At 39.9% G+C, this 23,125-nt stretch overlaps 1 protein-coding gene across 2 annotated transcripts in view; it reads right to left on the bottom strand.

The window, feature by feature from the left end:
- LOC143298241 (protein MMS22-like) overlaps window positions 1-23,125 on the bottom strand; it is a 55,664-nt gene that overhangs the window by 17,771 nt on the left and 14,768 nt on the right. For both annotated transcript variants that reach the window (XM_076611056.1, XM_076611054.1), the window contains exons 13-25: window positions 22,222-22,278; window positions 20,802-20,921; window positions 19,682-19,734; window positions 18,039-18,098; window positions 15,977-16,075; window positions 13,818-13,929; window positions 12,242-12,414; window positions 10,975-11,105; window positions 9,335-9,425; window positions 7,816-7,883; window positions 6,007-6,127; window positions 4,620-4,700; window positions 2,647-2,913 (exon numbers count right to left, since the gene is read on the bottom strand). In XM_076611056.1, coding sequence (XP_076467171.1) covers window positions 2,647-2,913; window positions 4,620-4,700; window positions 6,007-6,127; window positions 7,816-7,883; window positions 9,335-9,425; window positions 10,975-11,105; window positions 12,242-12,414; window positions 13,818-13,929; window positions 15,977-16,075; window positions 18,039-18,098; window positions 19,682-19,734; window positions 20,802-20,921; window positions 22,222-22,278 — 1,433 coding nt within the window. The remainder of the gene's footprint in view (window positions 1-2,646; window positions 2,914-4,619; window positions 4,701-6,006; window positions 6,128-7,815; window positions 7,884-9,334; window positions 9,426-10,974; window positions 11,106-12,241; window positions 12,415-13,817; window positions 13,930-15,976; window positions 16,076-18,038; window positions 18,099-19,681; window positions 19,735-20,801; window positions 20,922-22,221; window positions 22,279-23,125) is intronic.

Below are 23,125 nucleotides of genomic sequence, written 5' to 3'. Positions count from 1 at the left end.
TCTATTCACTATAAGTGTTTTTAGACGGAAAGGAGTAAAGAAGTGGATAAAGGAAAGGGAATGCATGTGAATATTAGTGTAAAAAAAAAAAAAAATTCATGTTATGTAACAGAGGAAAAGTATATTATAAGAAAAAGGTCTAAAGAGATTGTGGTGTGTATTGAATGAGGTGTCATGGGAAGGAGAATATGTATATGCATATCAACAAGTATTAACCTATAACAATGTAAATATAAATAACAACATTAATTATAACACATCAAAGGAGGATACCAACTGGACTGGAGTTTAAAATTTCCGAAAACATTCTAAGCAATGAATAATCATTCAAAATCTTTTCAGTGGCTAATGAAATATTGGAAGAAAAGTCATCAACTACATCTTTAGGAATTAACGGTCTTATGCTCGGACAATGAATGAGTAGATGACTTACAGTTATTTGCTTACCGCATACACATTTTATATTTTTAGAAAATTTTGTACGAAAGGCATTTAAACGAATTCTATACATTAGACTTGTAATTTGTCTTGAATGTGCTGCTGGTGTCAAATTTAGAAAATGTTTGGGATTAGCTGCATTCTTTGTGTTTACACAACATTGGTAATATTGATTATTTGAATCTATAAGTAATTTCTTAAATCGATTTCTAGAGACATTTTCTATACAACTAATGTATTCATGTAGATCTAACTGGATGTCAAGTTGTATTGCGCCTTCGAAATTACGTGCTGCTCTTCTAGCTGCTTGGTCTACCCACTCATTTGAAGATATTCCACAGTGCGAAGGTACCCAACAGAAAGTTAATTTAATGCCCTGTTTTGTCAGTTGGTGAATAATATGTTTTATTTCCATTGTCATCTCTATTCGCTTCTTTGAATTTGGAGATTCTATAGCTTTTAATACTGACTTCGAGTCTACACATAATAGAATTTCACTGACAGTTTTCGGAATGTCTGAAATATGATTTAAGGCCATAAGTATGGCTATAAGTTCAGCTGTGAAAATGGAATATTGTCTACCAATATAGTATAATTTTTCTAATCTAAATGAAGGAATTACAAAAGCCACTCCTGAATTACCATCTTCTAGAACAGATCCGTCTGTGTATATTTTTAGATAATTAGAATATTGATTTTCTATATGGGAGAGCACTTCAGGTTTTAACAAAAATGGTGACTGGTTCTTGGATAAATCTGTATAATCCATGTCAAAGGTAGCTTTACACTGCTCCCATTCAGGGACTGGTGAAAAAGTAGGTATTTTTGCAATTTGCTTGTCTCTTGATCCGTAGCACTAATGATATCGCATGAGTGTGTGTGTGTGTGTGTGTGTGTGTGTGAGTGCATGTGTTTGGTTTTATTGTTTCTTCAACATACTCACATTTCAGTATGCTTCGAACATGTGTATGTACTTTGAGAATCTGACATTATATTTGCTACATGAGTGTTTTTAATACAGTTCAGTTATTAGTTGTTTTTCATGATTGTTCTGTTTTTTGGTTTGTTATACTTCCTATCTGAAAAAGGGGTGAAAGGAAAATAAAACTTGAACCATGAATCTGCATGTTTGAGAATGTGTGTATGTGTCAAGAAAATGTATGCCTGTGTGTGTGTGTGTGTGTGTGTGTGTGTGTGTGTGTGTTCTTGCACTGTGCATCCTCTTGTAAAGTCCATGCATGCATGTGGTTGCCTGTGCGTGTGACTGTAAATGAACATCAAATATTTCACAATCAGTTTACAGGGAATCAGGATAAAATACACCACCACCACCAACCATGTTTTGAAAAAGAAAAAACAAGAAAGTATTCAAATGAAAATATACATTTTCATGCAAAAAAAAATCCTGCTGAATGAGAACAGAAGTCAGCTTATAAAAATACCCCAATACCAAACCATGCTTTTTCAAAATGGACAGGGTTACAAACCATTAAGATAAGATGGCAAGCACTGTGCAGTACACATTTAGTGTGCATAAATGATCCTATGGCAACAAAGGGGTTGGCCCCAGCAAAATTCTGTAGAAAAACTGACTATGAAATTTTAAAAAGTACACTTGCTGCAGATCATCAAAAAGAAAAGAAAAATTGCATGGGTAGCATTGCACTGTGGCGGGGCAATCTCCCCAAGGAAAGCAGCCTGAATCTCACATACAGAAATCTGTTCTGATAAAAAGAAATACATTACAATAAAACATAACATAACAAAATACAACAGAATGCAGTACAACTAAATGCAACACAATTAGTGACAATACAACACATCACAATACAACAGAATACAACACAACACAATACAATACAACTCAACACAATAAATACAACACAATAAACACAATACAACACAACACAACACAGTACAATACAACACAACACAATAAACACTACACAATACAAAACAACACAATACAAAACAACACAGTACAATATAACTTACACAATACACCACAGTAGACATAACACAGTACAACACAACACAACAAACACAGTACAATACAACACAGCACAATTAACACAACATAAACAAACACAATACAACACAGTACAATACAACATACATGATACAGCTGAGTAAAATACAACACAGTACAACACAACACAACACAGTAGAATACATCACAACACAACACAAAAACGAAACAGCACTCACCGACTCAGCTCCATCAGCGACGACGACGACTGAGGCATCAGAAGAACACACCTCCACCAACACTTCACGACGTCCGTCTGTGACAACAGCAGCTGCGGTGCCGCTTTCTGCCCCTGGCCGGTGCTCCCCCCTGCCGTCACTCCCGTTGATGATGATGATGATGACGATGATGGCACCGAGGATGACGATGTTCTTTCTGTCGCTGACACTGCAGCGTTCCTTAGACCCTCGTCCGCCAACAGCTGATTCAGGAAGTGACAGGCAATGCTGAAAAAAGAGGAGTGGAACTTTTGTTTAATGTCCAGTCACACATGTCACTGATTGCAGATTGAAAAGAGAACCAAGAGAGAAAATGTACATTAAAGAGAACCCAGACAGAAAATGTACATTAAAGAGAACCCAGACAGAAGCTGTAACCCAGACAGAAAATGTACATTAAAGAGAACCCAGACAGAAGCTGTAACCCAGACAGAAAATGTACATTAAAGAGAACCCAGACAGAAGCTGTAACCCAGACAGAAAATGTACATTAAAGAGAACCCAGACAGAAGCTGTAACCCAGACAGAAAATGTACATTAAAGAGAACCCAGACAGAAGCTGTACATTTAAGAGAACCCAGACAGAAACTGTACATTAAAGAGAACCCAGACAGAAAATGTACATTAAAGAGAACCCAGACAGAAGCTGCACATTAAAGAGAACCCAGACAGAAGCTGTACATTAAAGAGAACCCAGACAGAAGCTGTAACCCAGACAGAAAATGTACATTAAAGAGAACCCAGACAGAAAATGTACATTTAAGAGAACCCAGACAGAAGCTGTACATTAAAGAGAACCTAGACAAAGAGAACCCAGACAGAAAATGTACATTAAAGAGAACCCAGACAGTACTTTTAATCACTTTTCACAATGCGCATAATTATTTTATGTTTTTAAAATGTGCCTGTGATTATATGACTTATTTTCCATGTGGAATGATAAAGTGATGCTGACTGACTGATAGACGGATGGATGGATTGATTGACTGATTGATTATTCCGATGGTCTCCCACCACCTTCATCAGCATTACTGAAGCAAAAAGTCATATATATGTACATAAAAGACATTAAATGCTTAATATGAACTTGAAGTAAACTACAGAAACAATAACCACATTCTTACTCATGCAACATCCATAGAAGATAGATATAAAACCACAACACGACCATAACACCACAGACAAATATAGACAAATAATATCAACAGGCCATTCAACAGTATATTAACCCTTTGAGTGCCCCAGGAAGGAAATTTCCATCCCTTCCAGTGTGTAAAAAAGTGCCCCAGGACGGAAATTTCAATCCGCTTCACTGTAGGAATTTTCCTACTGCAGAGTCATTAAATTCATGTGAAAGTGTCATAATTGGATGGTATGTTCATTTTCCTTTCAGAAAAGGATGGTTTACATATACTTTCTTTTAGTAGATTGCATGCTAGTTTGGGGGGGTTTTTTGGCCGGGGGTGGGGGTTGGGGGGGGTTTACTACCGTCTGCGACCAAAACATCCCTTGGCAAATAGTTGGTACCGAGAATAAAATAGGTTTGGCACTGAAAGGGTTAAATTAGGGTGTCACATTTAGCACATTGTATACTCATATACATTTCATGAGTCACATCATTATTCATAGTTACTTAAAAATTTGGATTCATTGTGGAATGAAGCAGCATTTAAATCAGACTGCTTTGAAATTCTGAACGCAAAAGTGTTTGCCTGATTGTAAATACTGATAATGATTTGAAAGAATATGGCTACTGTCACTTAAAATCTGCATTATTTTCTGTCATAATCTGACATTACACAACTCAGTTAAGCTTGTTGTCTCACACCCACAACCTTTCTGCACACATTCATGATCTTATTCAGCATATTCTTATTCTTTATACAAAGACTATCACCATTCCAGCAGATGAAAATTGAAGTAGAAAGTATTACCCTGCGTGCAAGTTTTCAGTGAGGACAAACTGCCTGACGACACCTGTGACCCCTCCTGCACAGATTCCCCAAGGTGGTGGTCTGATGGTAAAAAATGACAAAAACATCAACATCATAATCATTGGTAAAAAATGACAAAAACATCAACATCATGATTATGTATGTAATTATGGTCTGATGGTAAAAAATGACAAAAACATCAACATCATAATCATGTATGTAATTATGGTCTGATGGTAAAAAATGACAAAAACATCAACATCATAATTATGTATGTAATTATGGTCTGATGGTAAAAAATGACAAAAACATCAACATCATAATCATGTATGTAATTATGGTCTGATGGTAAAAAATGACAAAAACATCAACATCATAATTATGTATGTAATTATGGTCTGATGGTAAAAAATGACAAAAACATCAACATCATAATCATGTATGTAATTATGGTCTGATGGTAAAAAATGACAAAAACATCAACATCATAATTATGTATGTAATTATGGTCTGATGGTAAAAAATGACAAAAACATCAACATCATAATCATGTATGTAATTATGGTCTGATGGTAAAAAATGACAAAAACATCAACATCATAATTATGTATGTAATTATGGTCTGATGGTAAAAAATGACAAAAACATCAACATCATAATCATGTATGTAATTATGGTCTGATGGTAAAAAATGGCAAAACATCAACATCATAATCATGTATGTAATTATGGTATGTAATTATGGTCTGATGACAAAAAAGGCAAAAACATCAACATCATAATCATGTATGTAATTATGGTCTGATGGTAAAAAATGACAAAAACATCAACATCATAATTATGTATGTAATTATGGTCTGATGGTAAAAAATGACAAAAACATCAACATCATAATCATGTATGTAATTATGGTCTGATGACAAAAAAGGCAAAAACATCAACATCATAATCATGTATGTAATTATGGTCTGATGGTACAAAATGACAAAAACATCAACATAATTATGTATGTAATTATGGTCTGATGGTAAAAAATGACAAAAACATCAACATCATAATTATGTAATTATGGTCTGATGACAAAAAAGGCAAAAACATCAACATCATAATCATGTATGTAATTATGGTCTGATGGTAAAAAATGACAAAAACATCAACATCATAATCATGTATGTAATTATGGTCTGATGACAAAAAAGACAAAAACATCAACATCATAATCATGTACGAAATTATGGTCTGATGACAAAAACGTCAACACATAATTATTCACATATACATGTACATATAAACATTACATAATCTGAACAAAAAAACAATCACAAACACACAAAAATGCACACACACACACACACACACACACACACATGCATTTACAAGTACTCACAGATCCAAGGCCAGATGAGCAAAAGACAGTGCAAGGTCAGCGAGACTCAGCGGAGGGGTCAAGGTCAAGGAATGGTCACAGACAAAAGGGTAAACATGCAGCCACAGATGATCGGCAAAGGCTGCAGAAGCAAAACAAACAAAAACAAAACAAAAAAAACAAATGCATAACACAAATTGAGGAAGAAAAAGGAAATTTTCTATCTAAAATTACATTTAAATAACATACTTAACGTGACCCACTAGTGCAGACTCCGGCAGGGGTCTGACATTCCTGTCCTGGGCAAACTACTATCCACCTATGTGGAGAAAACGAAAGTAGCTACGGCCGATAACCTCCCGGAAGTAGGTTACCTCCCCTCTGTATCCCTGACTAGCGCCCTCTTTTTCCGGCAGCCATCATGACTCCTGTTCCTGTGCTCTTCATACAGGTAAGTATTTTTTCGTATTTTCTGTCTGTCTGTCGATTCTCTGACGTTCTTGTTTTTTGTCAAGTTATGTCTCCAACCAGAAAACTATGATTAGTTTTAAACCTTTTATTAATCACCAATTTCTATAAAAAAAAAAATTAAAATTAAAAAAAATACACAGAAAGTTAACATGCAGTAAAACATTGGCAGGAAAAAATCTCAAAAAAAGAGAGACAAAAAAAGATCCAGCACAACACAGCCAGACAGACAAAGAAAGACACACAGACAGCATCAAAAGAAACAAAAGAGCAGTCCAGATCAGGAACACTTTTTTCAAAAAGTATAGTCTTCAAATCACAATATTCAAAGACTCCAGACACAGTATGACAACAAAAAAAAGAACCAGGTTTGTACCAACAACTGCAGTAAGTGCTGAACAACACCATAAAGAAATTAAAAAAAACATCAATATGGATGGTTCAGAAGGATCAGATTGAAACCTATTGCTCGCAGTATCAAAATTGTGGAAATGTCAGGCGTATGTATAATAATAATAATAATGGATACTTATATAGCACACTATCCAGAAATCTGCTCTAGGTGCTTTACAAAAACGCTTTGTTAACATAAAACATTACATCTATGTTACATACACACACCAAAATGTGACTACACACACACACACACACGCACACACACACGCACACACACACACACACACTCTGCATACATACATTTTAACAATACATGTGTATCTAACAGCTACCCTAACACATACGCACACATTGGCAGGCACAAAATTACATAAACTCACGCACACACAATACACATTCATATACATGCATGTAGTTATGTACACATACATATGTATACACACATAGTCAAGCACAGCTAACGCAAAGGAAGTGGACCTGCCACAATTGAACTTACTGCTGAGAGAAAAGATGGGTTTTGAGACGAGATTTAAAAGATGCGAGGGAATCAGAATGATGAAGGTGACAAAGGGGAAGGATGCAAGTGGGGGGCGAGGGATGGTGGGGAAGGGTGTGGGATTGTCAAATGCTCTAATGACAGTTTCTTTAGGAGAACCGAAATCTGTCAACAGCAAAGTTTGTTTTAATAATAATTCATAACTTTTCTATGGCGCGATATCCAGTACTAATGCTGCTCAAAGCGCTTTACATCATCGAGCTAGATATAAACATAACATAAAACATTACAACAGCTCAATCCAATGCATTCACAGAATGTATAAAAAAGCATGATCCACCAAACAATAAAAAATATCAAGTAAATAATGCTTAGATTAAAAAGAAATACATTCCTTAAAAACACACATTTTTTAGACACACACATACATGTTTTCTGAAGTTAATTTTTTTCTAGAAAGGACGACTTACCAACGTGACTGGAAGCGTGGTTCTCTTTCAAACTGGGCTGACCTTGCTTCTTTCTGCTCACAAGACATCTGTCAACAACATGTAAGTATGATAATCTGTCTTGTCCAACCATCAGAACAGCAGTGCAGGCAACTGCAGTCCCGATGATCTGAGCTAGATCTGACTATAATGGAGAGTGACTTGCAAAGTTACATCCCTATTCTCTTGCTCAAGAGATGGGATAGTCCTCAAAGGCCAACTAGCCCTCAAGGCTGCACCACTAAGTGCAATTTTCCCTCCTAATGTGACAGTCACAGTCCTTAACAAAAGACTAAGCTGTAAACGAATTCCCATTGCAGCAGAGAAACCACTGATCATACAGCTTTCACTGTGCTGCTGGCTAAACAAGTAAACAACTTCTTCTCCTCCCTCAACTCTGAAGAGAAATTGAGGCACTGCATCGAATTGTTGACCAGATTCTTCCAGTACCTACCACTCGCTTTCGCCTCATCCTTGATGCCATTACTGTAATAGTTGACAAAATTGATGCTATTGCTATGTTACAACTGGTGTCTTTATTATTAATATCATCTTAAATCATCATGATTACTGCAATCAATAATGTGTAAACATTGATTGATTGAATGATTGGACAAGGTTGGTTTGTTGTTTTTTTTTCATTTTTTTGTTTTTGTTGATGTTGTTATTGTTGTTTTGTTATATATCACTTTTTATTTTGTTTTGTCTTTCTCTCTCTAGTGGATGCTACTGTTCATTTTATATTGTTTGTTTCATACTGTTCTCTGTATTGTATACATGTCTTGCAATTTTTTTTTTTTTTTTTTCCTTCAGTTCAAATTTTTCTAGGTCTGTCGGTTGTGTCACAGCCTGGGTCTCTGCAAATGGTTTCCTGTCAATTCTGTAATCTTTTCTTACACTATATAAAGTGTCTTCCGGAAGTCCAATGTGGTGGAGCCAATCCCATTCTAGATCAGAATTTCTTGTTGAGTTTACTCTCCCAATATGTGGCAGGTAGTACTGGGTCACATGGTTGCCAGTAGCAGACAAGAACCTCTGACCTACCCTGAAGTCAGCAACAGTCAGCACTTAAAACCTGAACTGTGTTTTAGTGTGTTAGTCTGTCAACAACAGTTTCAGTTTCATTTTCAAGGTGGTGCCAAAACAGTCAGGGAATGTGGTTTTTAGTTTCACTGAATTTGTAGTTAGGTTTGAACACAAAAAAACATAATAATACAATATTTGAATACCCAAAATTTCAGTCTGTAAACCTTTTTCTAGAGTTCTGTTTAATGTGTTTTGTATATGTAAAGCTCTTTGAATTCTATTTCAGAAAACGGTCCTGAATATATCATCACCACCATCATCATCATCATTATTATTATCATATTTTGACAGCACAAGCCTGCCAAACCACCCCAGTGAGTTATCTGAACATACACACTCCAAATCACATAAACAACGAATAACACACTTAATTTCACCGTTTCACACATGATAGTACATACATACAGAAACCTACCTGAGTCTCATCACAACCGAGTCCAGAGCCGTCAGAATGTGTCGCATCTCAGAGTCACCACTGCTGCGCAAGATCTTGTCAATGCCTTCACCTAACAAAAGATTAATCAATCAATCAGTAGACTTCTTCTTCTTCTGTGTTTGTGGGCTGCAATTCCCACATTCACTCATATATACACGAGTGGGCTTTTTACGTGTATGACCATTTTTAACCAGCCATGTAGGCAGCCATACTACGCTTTCAGGGGTGTGCATGCTGGGTATGTTCTTGTTTCCATAACCCACCGAACACTGACATGGATTACAGGATCTTTAACGTGCGTATCTGATCTTCTGCTTGCTGTATACACATGAAGGGGATTCCGGCACTAGCAGGTCTGCACATATGTTGACCTGGGAGATCGGAAAAATCTCCACCCTTTACCCACCAGGCACGTCACCGTGATTCGAACCAGGGACCCTCAGATTTAAAGTCCAACGCTGCAACCATTCGGCTACTGCGCCCGTCAATCAGTCTGTCACAAAGGGCATTACACCATTCTCCTTCTGCATTCATGTGTTGCAACTTCTAAGTTCACTCGCATCTAGGAATTGGAGTTTACTTCTACGACCCTTTTAATCCCACTATACAGGCTTAAATGCCAGGACTTGTGCTTAGCCACATCAAAAACCACTTTCTTCCTGTTATCATGGGCTGCATCTCCAAAGTTTGCTTGTATCTAGGAATAAGCTTTTACTTGCATCACCCTTTTTACCCTACTATATACGCAGCCAAACTCCGTTTTCAAGATCAGTTTGTAAATTAAATGCCAAGACTTGTGCTCTCTCTCTCTCTCTCTCTCTCACTTTCTCTCTCTTAATGTCAAAAATTAATCATTAAAGTTCCCACAGCCTTTTTCGTCCATCAGGGCAATGAATACATATCCACTGTTTCTCCAGCCCAGCAGTGAAAGATGAAGCCCAAATTCTCGCTAACCTTTCCTGATTGTAGTCAGGTACCCATTCACACCTGGGTGAAGTGAGGAAAATTGGGACAAAGTGCCTTTAGCAAGGACACAAGATCAGGCCGAAATGATCACTAGAGAACACTGGATCAAAAGTCCAGCACCTAGCCAATTCTGCCCTGGTGCCTCCTCTCTTCATAGCAAGAAACAAATATATCCAGTTTTATTACCAAGACAGAGATGTTCAACTCCATCACTCTTCATAGCAAGGAACAAACATATCCAGTTTTATTACCAAGACAGAGATGTTCAACTCCATCACTCTTCATAGCAAGGAACAAACATATCCAGTTTTATTACCAAGACAGAGATGTTCAACTCCATCACTCTTCATAGCAAGGAACAAACATATCCAGTTTTATTACCAAGACAGAGATGTTCAACCCCATCACTCTCTGCATTACAAGGAACAAATATATCCAGTTTATATATATATTACTGAAAAGTGATGTTCAACTCCATCACTCTTCATTACAAGGAATAAACATATCCAGTTTTATTACCAAAACAGGGATGTTCAACTACATCACTCTCTTCATTACAAGGAACAAACATATCCAGTTTTATTACCAATAAAGAGGTGTTCAACTCCATTACTCTCTTTATTACAAGGAACAAACAAATCCAGTTTTATTACCAATAAAGAGGTGTTCAGCCCCATCCAACTGCGACAGTTCCACAATGTCTCTGACTCCATCAATGTACAGAGTGATCAGGGGTGATAACTCCTGTCTCTGACCAAAGTCCATCGCTGAACCGGACAGCTGTCTGCAACAAGGGAACAAACCACTGAGGAATCTCTTTCAAATATTATACCTCGTTCTGATGTGCTGTGACACATTAAGACTGTTTTTCTCCATTATCATTCCTTTTTTTGTTCTTTCATCGTTGATTCTTATGTCCTCTGTTTGTCTCTGTGCCCTCTCTCTGTCTCACTCCCACTGTTTTCTCTTTCTTTCCACTACTTTCTTTCATTTTTCAATTGTCTTTCTTTCAGTTTCAAGCATAACAGAAGACGCTGAATGCATACGAAGAAGTTTGCAATAAGTGATGTGATGGTTTAACACATTTTGTAAATTTAAAATGTTTTTAAAATAATTTTCAAAAATCTTTGATGAATCACTTTATTCTTCCTGTTCACAAAATTAATGGCGACCCATAAAGTACTTTTTTTTCTTCTTTTTTTTTCTCTTTTTTGCAGGCAGTTTTCCTTTCAGTATCTGAGACCATGACTGACCTTTTACATCATTTGTTGGGACAGTGATTTACTTACATGTCTGCACAAGCTGTGATTTGATTTTAAAAACTTATAGCCTGTTTTAATTTCTTCTACATGTATAATTTGACAACAGGCATGCTATTTCTAGCTGTATTTTGTTTCTTTTCTTTATGGATGTTATTGTGTAGAGGTGGAAATAGACTTTTTTGTTGCTCAAAAATGTCATTGTGTAGAGGTGGAAATAGACTTTTTTGTTGCTCAAAAATTATTATCTTGACTTTACATGCCTGAACAGTTATCAACAATCAACCTAATTGGGAAAAAAGGCTCAGAAGCAGAATCTACACTCATTTTCCTTCACAAAAACGTTTACTTTCTATCTGTATCGCCTATAGCTTTTGTGCTAGAATTTTTTTTGTGATTTATTACCCCCAAATCCTGAAAATTCCCTGGTAAGGGGAGAGCACTTTATTTCTGACACTCTACTGGTTAATTGGGAGTTATCTCATCCTGTCAACAATGAACTTATGACAATAATATTCTCCATTCATTTTCCTTCAAGAAAACATACTTTTACATACTTCTGAACATTCTTTTTTTTTTTCTTTTTTTTTTTGAGGTTGGTGATTATTTTTACAAAAATCACAAACAGTTCCCGAACTGAAAGGGTTAGCAAAGATCTCACTTGGCCATAGAGTTGAAGGAGGTGGCGATGGCCTCGGCCAGGAAGGCCGAGTTGAGGCGGAGTTTGGCCAGCAGCTGGGCCATGGCCAACACACCACACCAGACCTGCAGGCGGAGTCGTCTGTATGTGGAGGAGGGGTTCACCATTTCATACAGACCCAGCAGTTTCTTGGCCTGCGAGAATAGTGGAATAATAATAATAATAACAATAATAATAATTATTATTCTTCTTTGTTCGTGGGCTGCAACTCCCACATTCACTCGAATGTACACGAGTGAGCTTATAAGCATGACCGTTTTTACCCCGCCATGTAGGCAGCCATACTCCGTTTTCGGGGGTGTGCATACTGGGTATGTTCTTGTTTCCATAACCTACTGAACGCTGACATGGATTACAAGATCTTTAACGTGTGTATTTGATCTTCTGCTTGCGTATACACACAAAGGGGGTTCAGGCACTGGCAGTTCTGCACATATGTTGACCTGGGAGATTGGAAAAATCTCCACCCTTTACCCACCAGGCACCGTTACCATGATTCAAACCTGGGAGCCTCAGATTGAAAGTCCAACATTTTAACCACTCGGCTACTGCGCCCATCAATAATGATAATAATAATAATAATAATAATAATAATGTTGATATGGATACTTTCATAGCACCTGTCCTCGGCCAAAGACCAAACCCTAGTCACCTGGACAACAGGCTGGGTACCTCTATCTGGGTAGAGCCAACAGACAGCTGCCATTGGGCTCCCATCATTCTTTTCCTGTATCATTCAATCAGGTTTCAGTCATACACACACATGTACGCACACATGTATGCACGCACACACATACACATGCACACACAAATACATGTAACATTTTATGTGCGTGACCGTTTTGTTTATTTACCCCATCATGTAGGCAGCCATACTCTGATACTACTACTACTATTACTACTACTACTAAAAATAATATTAATATCAGTAACAACATCAACAACAATAATGTACTGCTACACCACTACAGGGGACTGACCACTAACACAGAGGACTGACCACTAACACAGGGGACTGACCACTAACACAGAGGACTGACCACTAACGCTGGGGACTCACCACTACAGGGGACTCACCACTAACAGAGGACTGACTACTAACACAGGGGACTCACCACTAACACTGGGGACCCACCACTGCAGAGGACTCACCACTGCAGGGGACTCGCCACTAACACAGGGGACTCACCACTAACACAGGGAACTCACCACAAACACCACTAACACAGGGAACTCACCACAAACACCACTAACACAGGGGACTCACCACTAACACCACTAACACAGGAAACTCACCACAAACACCACTAACACAGGGGACTCACCGCTAACACAGGCGACTCACCACTAACACAACACAGGGGACTCATCACTAACACAGGGGACTCACCACAAACATCACTAACACAGGGGACTCACCACTAACACCACTAACACAGGGAACTCACCACTAACACCGGCGACTCACCACTAACACAACTAACACAGGGAACTCACCACTAACACAGGGGACTCACCACTAACACAGGGGACTCACCACTTCCTCAGTGTCCACACACACGGCGACGGTGAGGAAGAGACAGGTCATGTTGTGCAGGCCTGTCTCCTGCAGCTCCTGCATTCGCCGCTGGTGGAACTTGGAGAAAAACCTGTGTAACATGTGCACACACACATACATGCACACAAGTGTACACACACACACACACGTACACACACACACACACACACATACACACACGCACACACACACACACACACATGTACACACACACACACACACACACACACACACACACACAAACATATATACACACACGTACACACACACGGTTTATTTTTAATTATTACATACATATGTATTTGTATCTTATAAAACTTAAGGTTTCATGACAATAGAATTAATTCTATTCCATTCTATTTTCACACACACACACACACACACACACACACACACACACACACACACACACACACACACACACAGAGTGCAGGGTCTCCACAGGTGTGTGGCCTCCTGGCGATCAACAGTTCTCTAGAGTGGGTTTTTGTGTATATCAATGGTGTCCTGCACATCAGAACAGGCACTGCTGAACACATCCAAGCAACCAGGCATGCACAGCCTCCTTTAGTGTGGCCTTCTGGCGACCTCACATTCGTAGCTCTCTGCAGACTGCTGCTGCCAGCACAGAGTGACAAACGAACCTGGGTGTGGCTGTGTGGGGAGGGGGGACTCGGGATGAGAAGCGTGGGAATAACACCACTGACATAATGCGGATGACTGTACTGTATTGTACTGCTCTTTTGTCACAATAGATTTCTCTGTGTGAAATTCGGGCAGCTGTCCGCAGGGAGAGTGCATCACTATACTGAGAGCGCCACCCATTTTTTCATATTTTTTTCTGCCTGTAATTTTACTGGTTTTCCTATCAAAGTGGATTTTTCTACAGACTTTCGCCAGGGACAACCCTTTTCTTGCCATGGATTCTTTTAAGTGCACTACATGCATGCTGCACAATGGACCACAGTTTATTGTCTCATCCGAATAACTAGTGTCCAGACCACCACTCAAGGTCTAGCGGAGGGGGAGAAAATACTGGCAATCGTAAGATTTGAACTAGTGAGCTCTTGCTTCCTATGTGGACGCGTTACTACTAGGTGAACAGTCCACTCCACTTTATCATCTGATATAACAGTAATGACGGATTCATAGCGTTGCTGTATCAGCACTGGTGGCCCACAGGAGCTATCACAGTTTGGTCACCTTGAGGACACCTTGAGGACACCTTGAGGGCACCTTGAGGACACACATAAGTAGGAAACCATGCTCTGCTGCTGCGCCACTTCAGTGATGTTCAGTGGTTGCCTTTCCACAATATTTTACTGCAAACATATCCCATTTGTTTGTTTATATGCGTGTCTGTTGGGTTGTTAATTTTTTTTTTTTAATGTGAATGACTTTTCCACAACATTTTACTGCAGCCATATCAAATTTCTGCTGTTTTCATGGATTGAAAACCCACATTTGTTTCCAGTGTTTGTTTGGAGGTGGGGGGGAGTTGTTTTTTGTTTTTTTTAATGTGAATGACCCTTTTCTATCTTTCATTTTGCTTCACATTAACAATCATCCACACGAGTCTCCCTAACACAGCCACACCCAGTCTCCTCTGCAGTGGTCCCAGCACCAGCAGTCCACTGGAAGCTGTTGATGTTGGGTCACCAGGAGGCCATACATCAGAAGAGACCCTTCACTGCCGCCAAGTTGCTTGGGTGGTGTTCAATGGTACTGCTCTGATTCAGTGAACACACAGACCACCACTACTCAGCCCCCTGCTGATGATAATCACTGCTTGGTTGTGGAGTGAGCATCTCCCTTGAGTGAAGACTGCCACAAAATTTTGGTTCTTATCTGGCCTCAAAACATGTCTGTACGAATCTGCTATTCATGGATGTCTTGGTGTCAGCATGTGGTGTGGTGTGTGTGGTGTATGTGTGTGCGGTGTATGTGTGTGTGTATGTGTGTGTATGCATGCATGCATGCATGCATGTGTATGTGCGTCTGTGATATAACCATTTAAGTCTGTTATTCTTTTTACCCCCTTTTTGAAAAGTGCCAAGAGCCCTGTTTTAAGAAACAGGTGCTGTATAAATTCCCATTATCACCATCAGTATCATTAGCTTATTCATGGCATGCCTTACCTTCCCTTGATCTGACGCCACTCCAAGAGGGCAGCATTGTGCCCCAGCAACCTGGCCAGAAGTCTCAGGTACAGGTGAAAACTGCACTCTTGCTCCAACCTGCCAGGTATCAGGTCTACAAGGGTTGGCATCATTCATACCTCATGTGTTTTTGTGTACGTATGCGCGCATGTGTGTGTGTGTGTGTGTGTGTGTGTGTGCTTGTGTGTGCGTATGTGTGTGCATGCTTGCATGCATGCCTGCCTGCCTCTGTGTGTGTGGTGTGTGAGTGTGCATGTGTGTGGTGTGTGAGTTTTAAGACAGTTGCTCTCTTTCTGTACAGATAACACTGTTTGTGGATCATGACTATCTAACTTGCCCATATGCTCCTCATAACAATCTGGTTTGTGCACACACACACACACACACACACACAGAATAGCAATCACTTCTCCAAATAACACACACACACACACACACACACACACACACATGCACACACACACAGAATAGCAATCACTACTCCAAATAAAAGGTTAAGTTAAAGGTCGCATAGCCTTTCGTGACCAACAGGGCAGTCAATTCATTTCCACTGTGTCTATAGTCTAGGGCTCAGCACAGAAAGTTGGGCCCAATATTCTCCTTCCACTGTTTAAACCTTCCCCAACTTAACCATTTGAGCCCCGAGTTCCTGAGCAATTTTAACCCTTCTGCCTGAGCTCCTGAGCCAAAATTTGCAAATAATTGGTATTTAAAGTGTCACGGCAGATATAAAAAGAGTGCCCTGACCACCGCTTTACCGGTGGTAGAGAAAAATGACATAATGCCTAGCCACCGGTTGAGCGGTGCGTAAACACTTGTGTCGTGTGTTGCTATTGGTTGACTTGTATTGAAATCAATCTTTTTTATCTAAAGCACATGCACAAAACACAGTGAAAAGGCGCGGCCATGTTGGTACTACATTCGCTGACATCAGAATATTACGGTTTTTCTGATTGGCTCTTCCATATAAGTCAACCAATAGCAAAACACGACACAAGTGTTTACGCACCGCTCAACTGGTGGCTAGACATTATGTCATTTTTCTCTACCACCGGTAAAGCGGTGGTCAGGGCTCAAAGGGTTAAACCTTCCCCAACTTAAGTCAGTTACGTGGGTGGAGTGAGGAAAACCGGAGTAACACAACACATACTGAAACAGGGCCTCGAACCCTGATCACTGGTGAACACTGGATCAGAAGTCTAACGATTAGCCGATTCTGCCACAGCACCTCTCAACTCACTCCAGACGAATAGTTTTCTCCCTTGCTTTCCCCTGCAGATGACCCATTTGTTAGGGTTAGGAAAAAAAAAACACAAAAAAAACAAAACACAAAGTAACTCAATGAAACACCCTGTACTTGAAACACTGACCCCTCTTCTAACGTCGTGTGTACGCCCACCCCCCCTCCCTCTCTTCACAGCACTCAGAAGCTGAGCCACTGTCAGTACCTTCTTGCTGGCAGCTTTCTTCACTGCAGATACTTTATTCAACGTCTTCTTCATCCTCATCGATGTCGAAACCTTCAGTTTGAAGCATTTCAGTCACTTCAGCAGCAGTAAAAAGCTCCAAAAATTTCCACTTATATCGCCTGCGATGCCATTTTCGATACATATGCAGATTAGCTTGTCATGTGGGGTACCAAAGTCAACGGATGGCCAGAGAGTGTATGGTCAAGGAAACCTCACAAAGAAACATTCCATTCGACCCTTGACACGTTCGCAATGCCAAGTGTAGCTGCGATTTTTATGCTACCCCATGAGGAAAACGTGGACAAATTTTTAATTGTCGAAACCGCTATAGCGTTCTATTTTCCAGAACGCTACCTTACGTCAGGAACGCTATAGCATTCCATCGTCCGGAGTAAATTAAGACATCACTAAATATATACCAGTCGAAAGCAGAGAAATTTATGTATGTTTTAAAATACTCAAAAATTCAAACGATCATTACAGATGCAAAGAAGACCCTCCCATCTCCCCCTTTCCTTCCCACACGTCCTTCCCACCAGTACTTCCCACATTTCCCAGAGGTCATCACTCACCCTGTGTCACCAGCGTCACACCACTTCCTGCATCTCTCCAGCAAGGTCGCAGAGGATTTTCTGGGGGGAAAAAATCATGACATAAATTCAAAATATATGGTTCTTACCTACTGCACCTTCCATCAAAGGCAATAACTGCTCAAGACACAACATAGTAAAAAGATAAGCAGCTTTCACTTGTGAATGTCTTTATGGCATAGCTCTCCTCTCCCTTCTCTCTTTCAGTCTAGTTCCTCTAGCTTTCTATTTTCCTGTCTCTGAATCAGAGTTGTGCATGAATGTGATTGACTGGTGGTGAATCACTTTCGTTTGTGTCTGCATAAGGGGAACACAAGCTATCTGTTCTCTTGAAGAGAAAAGGGTGAACAAATGGCAACTGTTCTCTTGAAGAGAAAAGGGGAAACACAGGGTAATTATTCTCTTGAAGAGAAAAGGGGGGAACACATGGTAACTGTTCTCTTGAACTGGTTTTTTTTTTTTTCTCAAGGCCTGACTAAGCGCGTTGGGTTACGCTGCTGGTCAGGCATCTGCTTGGCAGATGTGGTGTAGCGTATATGGATTTGTCCGAACGCAGTGACGCCTCCTTGAGCTACTGATACTGATACTGATTGAAGATAAAAAGGGGGAACACATGGTAATTATTCTCTTGAAGAGAAAAAGGGGGAACACATGGTAATTATTCTCTTGAAGAGAAAAGGGGGGAACAGATGGTAATTATTCTCTTGAAGAGAAAAAGGAGGAACACATGGTAATTATATTCTTGAAGAGAAAAAGGGGGAACACATGGTAATTATTCTCTTGAAGAGAAAAGGGGGGAACACATGGTAATTATTCTCTTGAAGAGAAAAAGGGGGAACACATGGTAATTATTCTCTTGAGAAAAAGGGGGAACACATGGTAATTATTCTCTTGAAGAGAAAAGGGGGGAACACATGGTAATTATTCTCTTGAAGAAAAAAGGGGGGAACACATGGTAAATGTGGGAACACATGGTAATTATTCTCTTGAAGAGAAAAGGGGGGAACACATGGTAACTGTTCTCTTCAAGAGAAAAAGGGGGAACACATGGTAATTATTCTCTTGAAGAGAAAAGGGGGAACACATGGTAACTGTTCTCTTGAAGAGAAAAAGAGGGACACATGGTAACTATTCTCTTGAAGAGAAAAGGGGGGAACACATGGTAATTATTCTCTTGAAGAGAAAATTGGGAACACATGGTAATTGTCCTCTTGAAGAGAAAATGGGGGAACACATGGTAATTATTCTCTTGAAGAGAAAAAGGGGGGAACACATGGTAATTATTCTCTTGAAGAGAAAAAAGGGGAACACATGGTAATTATTCTCTTGAAGAGAAAAAGGGGGAACACATGGTAATTATTCTCTTGAAGAAAAGAGGGGGAACACATCATAACTGTTCTTTTGAAGAGAAAAGGGGACAACAAATGGTAATTATTCTCTTGAAGAGAAAAAGTGGGAACACATGGTAATTGTTCTCTTGAAGACAAAAGGAGCAACAAACGGTAACTGTTCTCTTGAAGACAAAAGGGGGAACAAATAGTAACTGTTCTCTTGAACACAAAAGGGGGACAAATGGTAACTGTTCTCTTGAAGAGAAAAGGCGAATACATGTTAAATGTTCTCACGTGATCACTGCCAGTCCTTCAATGCTTGTTGTGTGGAGCTGAAAACGGTCATTCTGAAACAAACAAAAAAGACAAAAAAAGCATACATTGTTTAATGTCACCAACAAGTTGCTCCTATCCTGGACGTGTGTGTGTATGTGTGTGCATGTCTGTGCGTGCATGTGTTCATGTGTGTGTGTGTGTGTTTTGCGTGATTTGAATGTGTGTGTGAGTGATGAGGATGGTGTGTGTGTGCATCTCGTGGATCAGCATGTGTGTGTTTTTGTGTGATGTGGATGTGTGTGCAAGTGTGCGATATGAGTGAAATGTGAATGCGAGTGTGCGTGCGTGCGTGCATGCGTGTCTCTGCGCACGCATGCGCATGCAATGTGCATGTGTGACTAGTCTCGACTTCCTTCACAGTCATGAAGAAACTGAATAGGATTAAATCAATAGACACAACAAAAGAATAATAATAATAATGATGGATACTTGTATAGCACACTATCCAGGAATCTGCTCTAGGTGCTTTACAAAAACGCTTTTGTTAACATAAAACATTACATCAATGTTACATACACACACCCAAATGTGACCACACACACACACACACACACACACACACACACACAATGCATACATACATTTTAACATACATGTGTATCTAACAGCTACCCTAACACATACGCTCACATAGGCAGGCATAAACTTACATAAACACACGCTCACACAATACACATTCATATACATGCATGTAGTTATGTACACATACATATGTATACACACATAGTCAAGCACAGCTAGCGCAAAGGAAGTGGGCCTGCCACAACTGAACTTATTGCAGAGGGAAAAGGTGAGTTTTGAGACCAGATTTAAAAGATGCGAGGGAATCAGAATGACGGAGGTTATCAGGGAGCTTGTTCCACGTCTTTGGCGATTGAAAAGAAAACGATCTGTGTCCATAGGTCTTACTTCTGACGTGAGGTATCCTGAGAAGTCGAGTATCAGAGGAAGAACGGAGCTGGCGAGACGGGGTATAGATATGGAGGAGTTCAGAAAGATACTTGGGGCCAGATCCGCTGACTGCAGAAAAGGTCAGAGTGGATAGCTTATAGTCTAAAAGAACCAAAGTTTCCCTCACCAGTTTCTTGGCAAAATGTTCCCACAGTACTGTCAGCAGATGACTGGGTGGTCGCCAGATCGAGGAGACAGACAGACAGCATCGCAGACATGCTCGTAGCATTTCCTCTTTGATGGGTGTCTGTACAGAGAAAGGCAACATAATGTGAATTTGTTTGGTTTTTTCTTTGTTTGTTTGTTTGTTTTGTTTTTCGTTTTGCTGTATTTTGAGGGAGGGGAGGAGGAGGAGGAGGGGGTTTTGTGAGTGTGTGTGCGAGTGCGTGTGTGTGTGTTTTACATGATGTGGATGTGTGTATGTGAGTCGTGTGTGTGGGTGTGTATGGATGTGTGTGTGTGTGAATGTGCATGTTTTGTGCGATGTGGATGGGTGTGTGTCTGTGTGCTTATATGTGTATGTGTGTGTCTGTCTGTGTGTCTGTGTGTGTAAGCGTGTGTAAGAGAGCATGCTTGCATTCATACATACTTGTGTATATGGGCATAAATATTTTGCAAGGCTATCGTTTGCTTTTGTTGTGTCTTTATGTGTGCGTGCATGTCTATGTGTCTGTGTATGCATGCATGCATATGTGTCACAGAGAGCATCCATGCATTGATAAATACACAAGTATATGGATACATATTTTCAATCTCAGGTGAACAGGTTGCTCACCTAACACGCTGTGATAAATCAAATTAATTTGCATTCTGCTGAGTGGACAGCCAAAATCAGCAAGGATAATAGATCTGACAGTCAGTCACCTAGAAACACCACAGCAAAATCAGTTGGGCATTTTGTATTGTATTTGTATTTCTTTTTATCACAACAGATTTCTCTGTGTGAAATTCAGGCTGCTTTATCCAGGGGGAGCGCATCACCACATACAGTGCCACCCATTTCCGATCTCTCAATTGAACCAAATAATCATTTGACCTGGTTGAAGACAAAATTTGACAAAAAACAAGAACGCCAGAGAATCGACAGACAGACAGAAAATACAAAAAAAAACTTAGCCATATGAAGAGCACAGGAACAGGAGTCGTAATAATGGCTGCCGGAAAAAGAGGGCGCAAGCCAGCGGAACAAAGGGGAGGTTACCTACTTCCGGGAGGTTATCGGCCGTAGTTACTTTCGTTTTCTCCGCATAGGCGGATAGTAGTTTGCACAGGACAGGAATGTCAGACCCATGCCAGAGTCTGCACTAGCTGGGTCACGGTTAAGTATGTGTAATTAAAAGGTATTTTACTACCATTTTCCTCACTCCAGCAAAGTGTGAATGGGTAACTGACTCTGGTCGAGGAAGGTTCAAAGCAGCAGCAGGAGAGGTTTGGGCCCTGCCTTCCTAGGGTGCTGAGCCCTAGACACAATGGACATATGAATTCACAGCCCTGATGGCTATGAAAACCTAAAGGAAAAGTTAACCTTTAATTAATCAGTAACCCACCTTCATCATCTTCTCTACCATCAACTGCACAGCAAAGAAACAGCTCTGGGTCGGATCCTGTGTAACAAAAACACCTATATCACAAATCATGACTGCATGAAAACACAATGTGAACAGAAAACAAGTCAAAAACAACTTTGTGACACATCACAACTGCATGAAAACACCATGCCAACAGTATATACGATAGTCAGTTGTGTCCAACTATGACATCAGAACAGTGGAGGAGGCAACTGCTGTTCCCACTATTTGGGCTAGAATTTGATTATTGTGGAGAGTGTCTTGCCCAAGTACATCCCCACTCTCTCCGCCAAGAGGGTTTTAGGACAGTCGGCGTTGGGATGGTTCCCAAAGGCCAACTCGCCCACAAGGCTGCAGCACTAAGAGCCAGTGCAATTTTGCCTCCTAGTTTGCCAACAGTAAACCAGGGTGAAGGAACAGCGGAGGGCTGTAGGAGGAAGGGGCGTGGGGCAGGGGGTGTGGGGGGGAATCTCAACACTCCTAATCAAAACACCAATGCGGATACGGGCTAATCTAACATGTCTATCCATCAACATGAAGGGGATTGAGACACTAGCAGGTCTGCACATCTAAAGGAACGAAAAAGTCAGAAACAAAGACAGATATATAGAGGAAATTTCCAACAAAGAATTTTCAGAGGCAGGGATGCCATTCATAATGAAAGACCCCCGGCATCCCACAGGGGTATCAGAGGATTTAAAAAATTCAACCTGAACATAAAACATAATCACCGTCAGCTTAATTAGGAAAGCGTTTTTTGTTTTCTGTTTTTTTTCTTTTTTGTTGTTGTTGAAAAAGTTTAATGATGCAGATATTTAGCTGCAGACAATGATTATGATGAGCAGGTAACCTTGTGATGATAAGCATTTTATTCATCTATTTA

Source organism: Babylonia areolata, chromosome 23, assembly GCF_041734735.1.
Source record: "Babylonia areolata isolate BAREFJ2019XMU chromosome 23, ASM4173473v1, whole genome shotgun sequence".
Lineage (NCBI taxonomy): Eukaryota > Metazoa > Mollusca > Gastropoda > Neogastropoda > Buccinidae > Babylonia > Babylonia areolata.
Note: the sequence above shows the minus strand (reverse complement) of the source record. Positions and strands in the feature narration are given on the sequence as shown.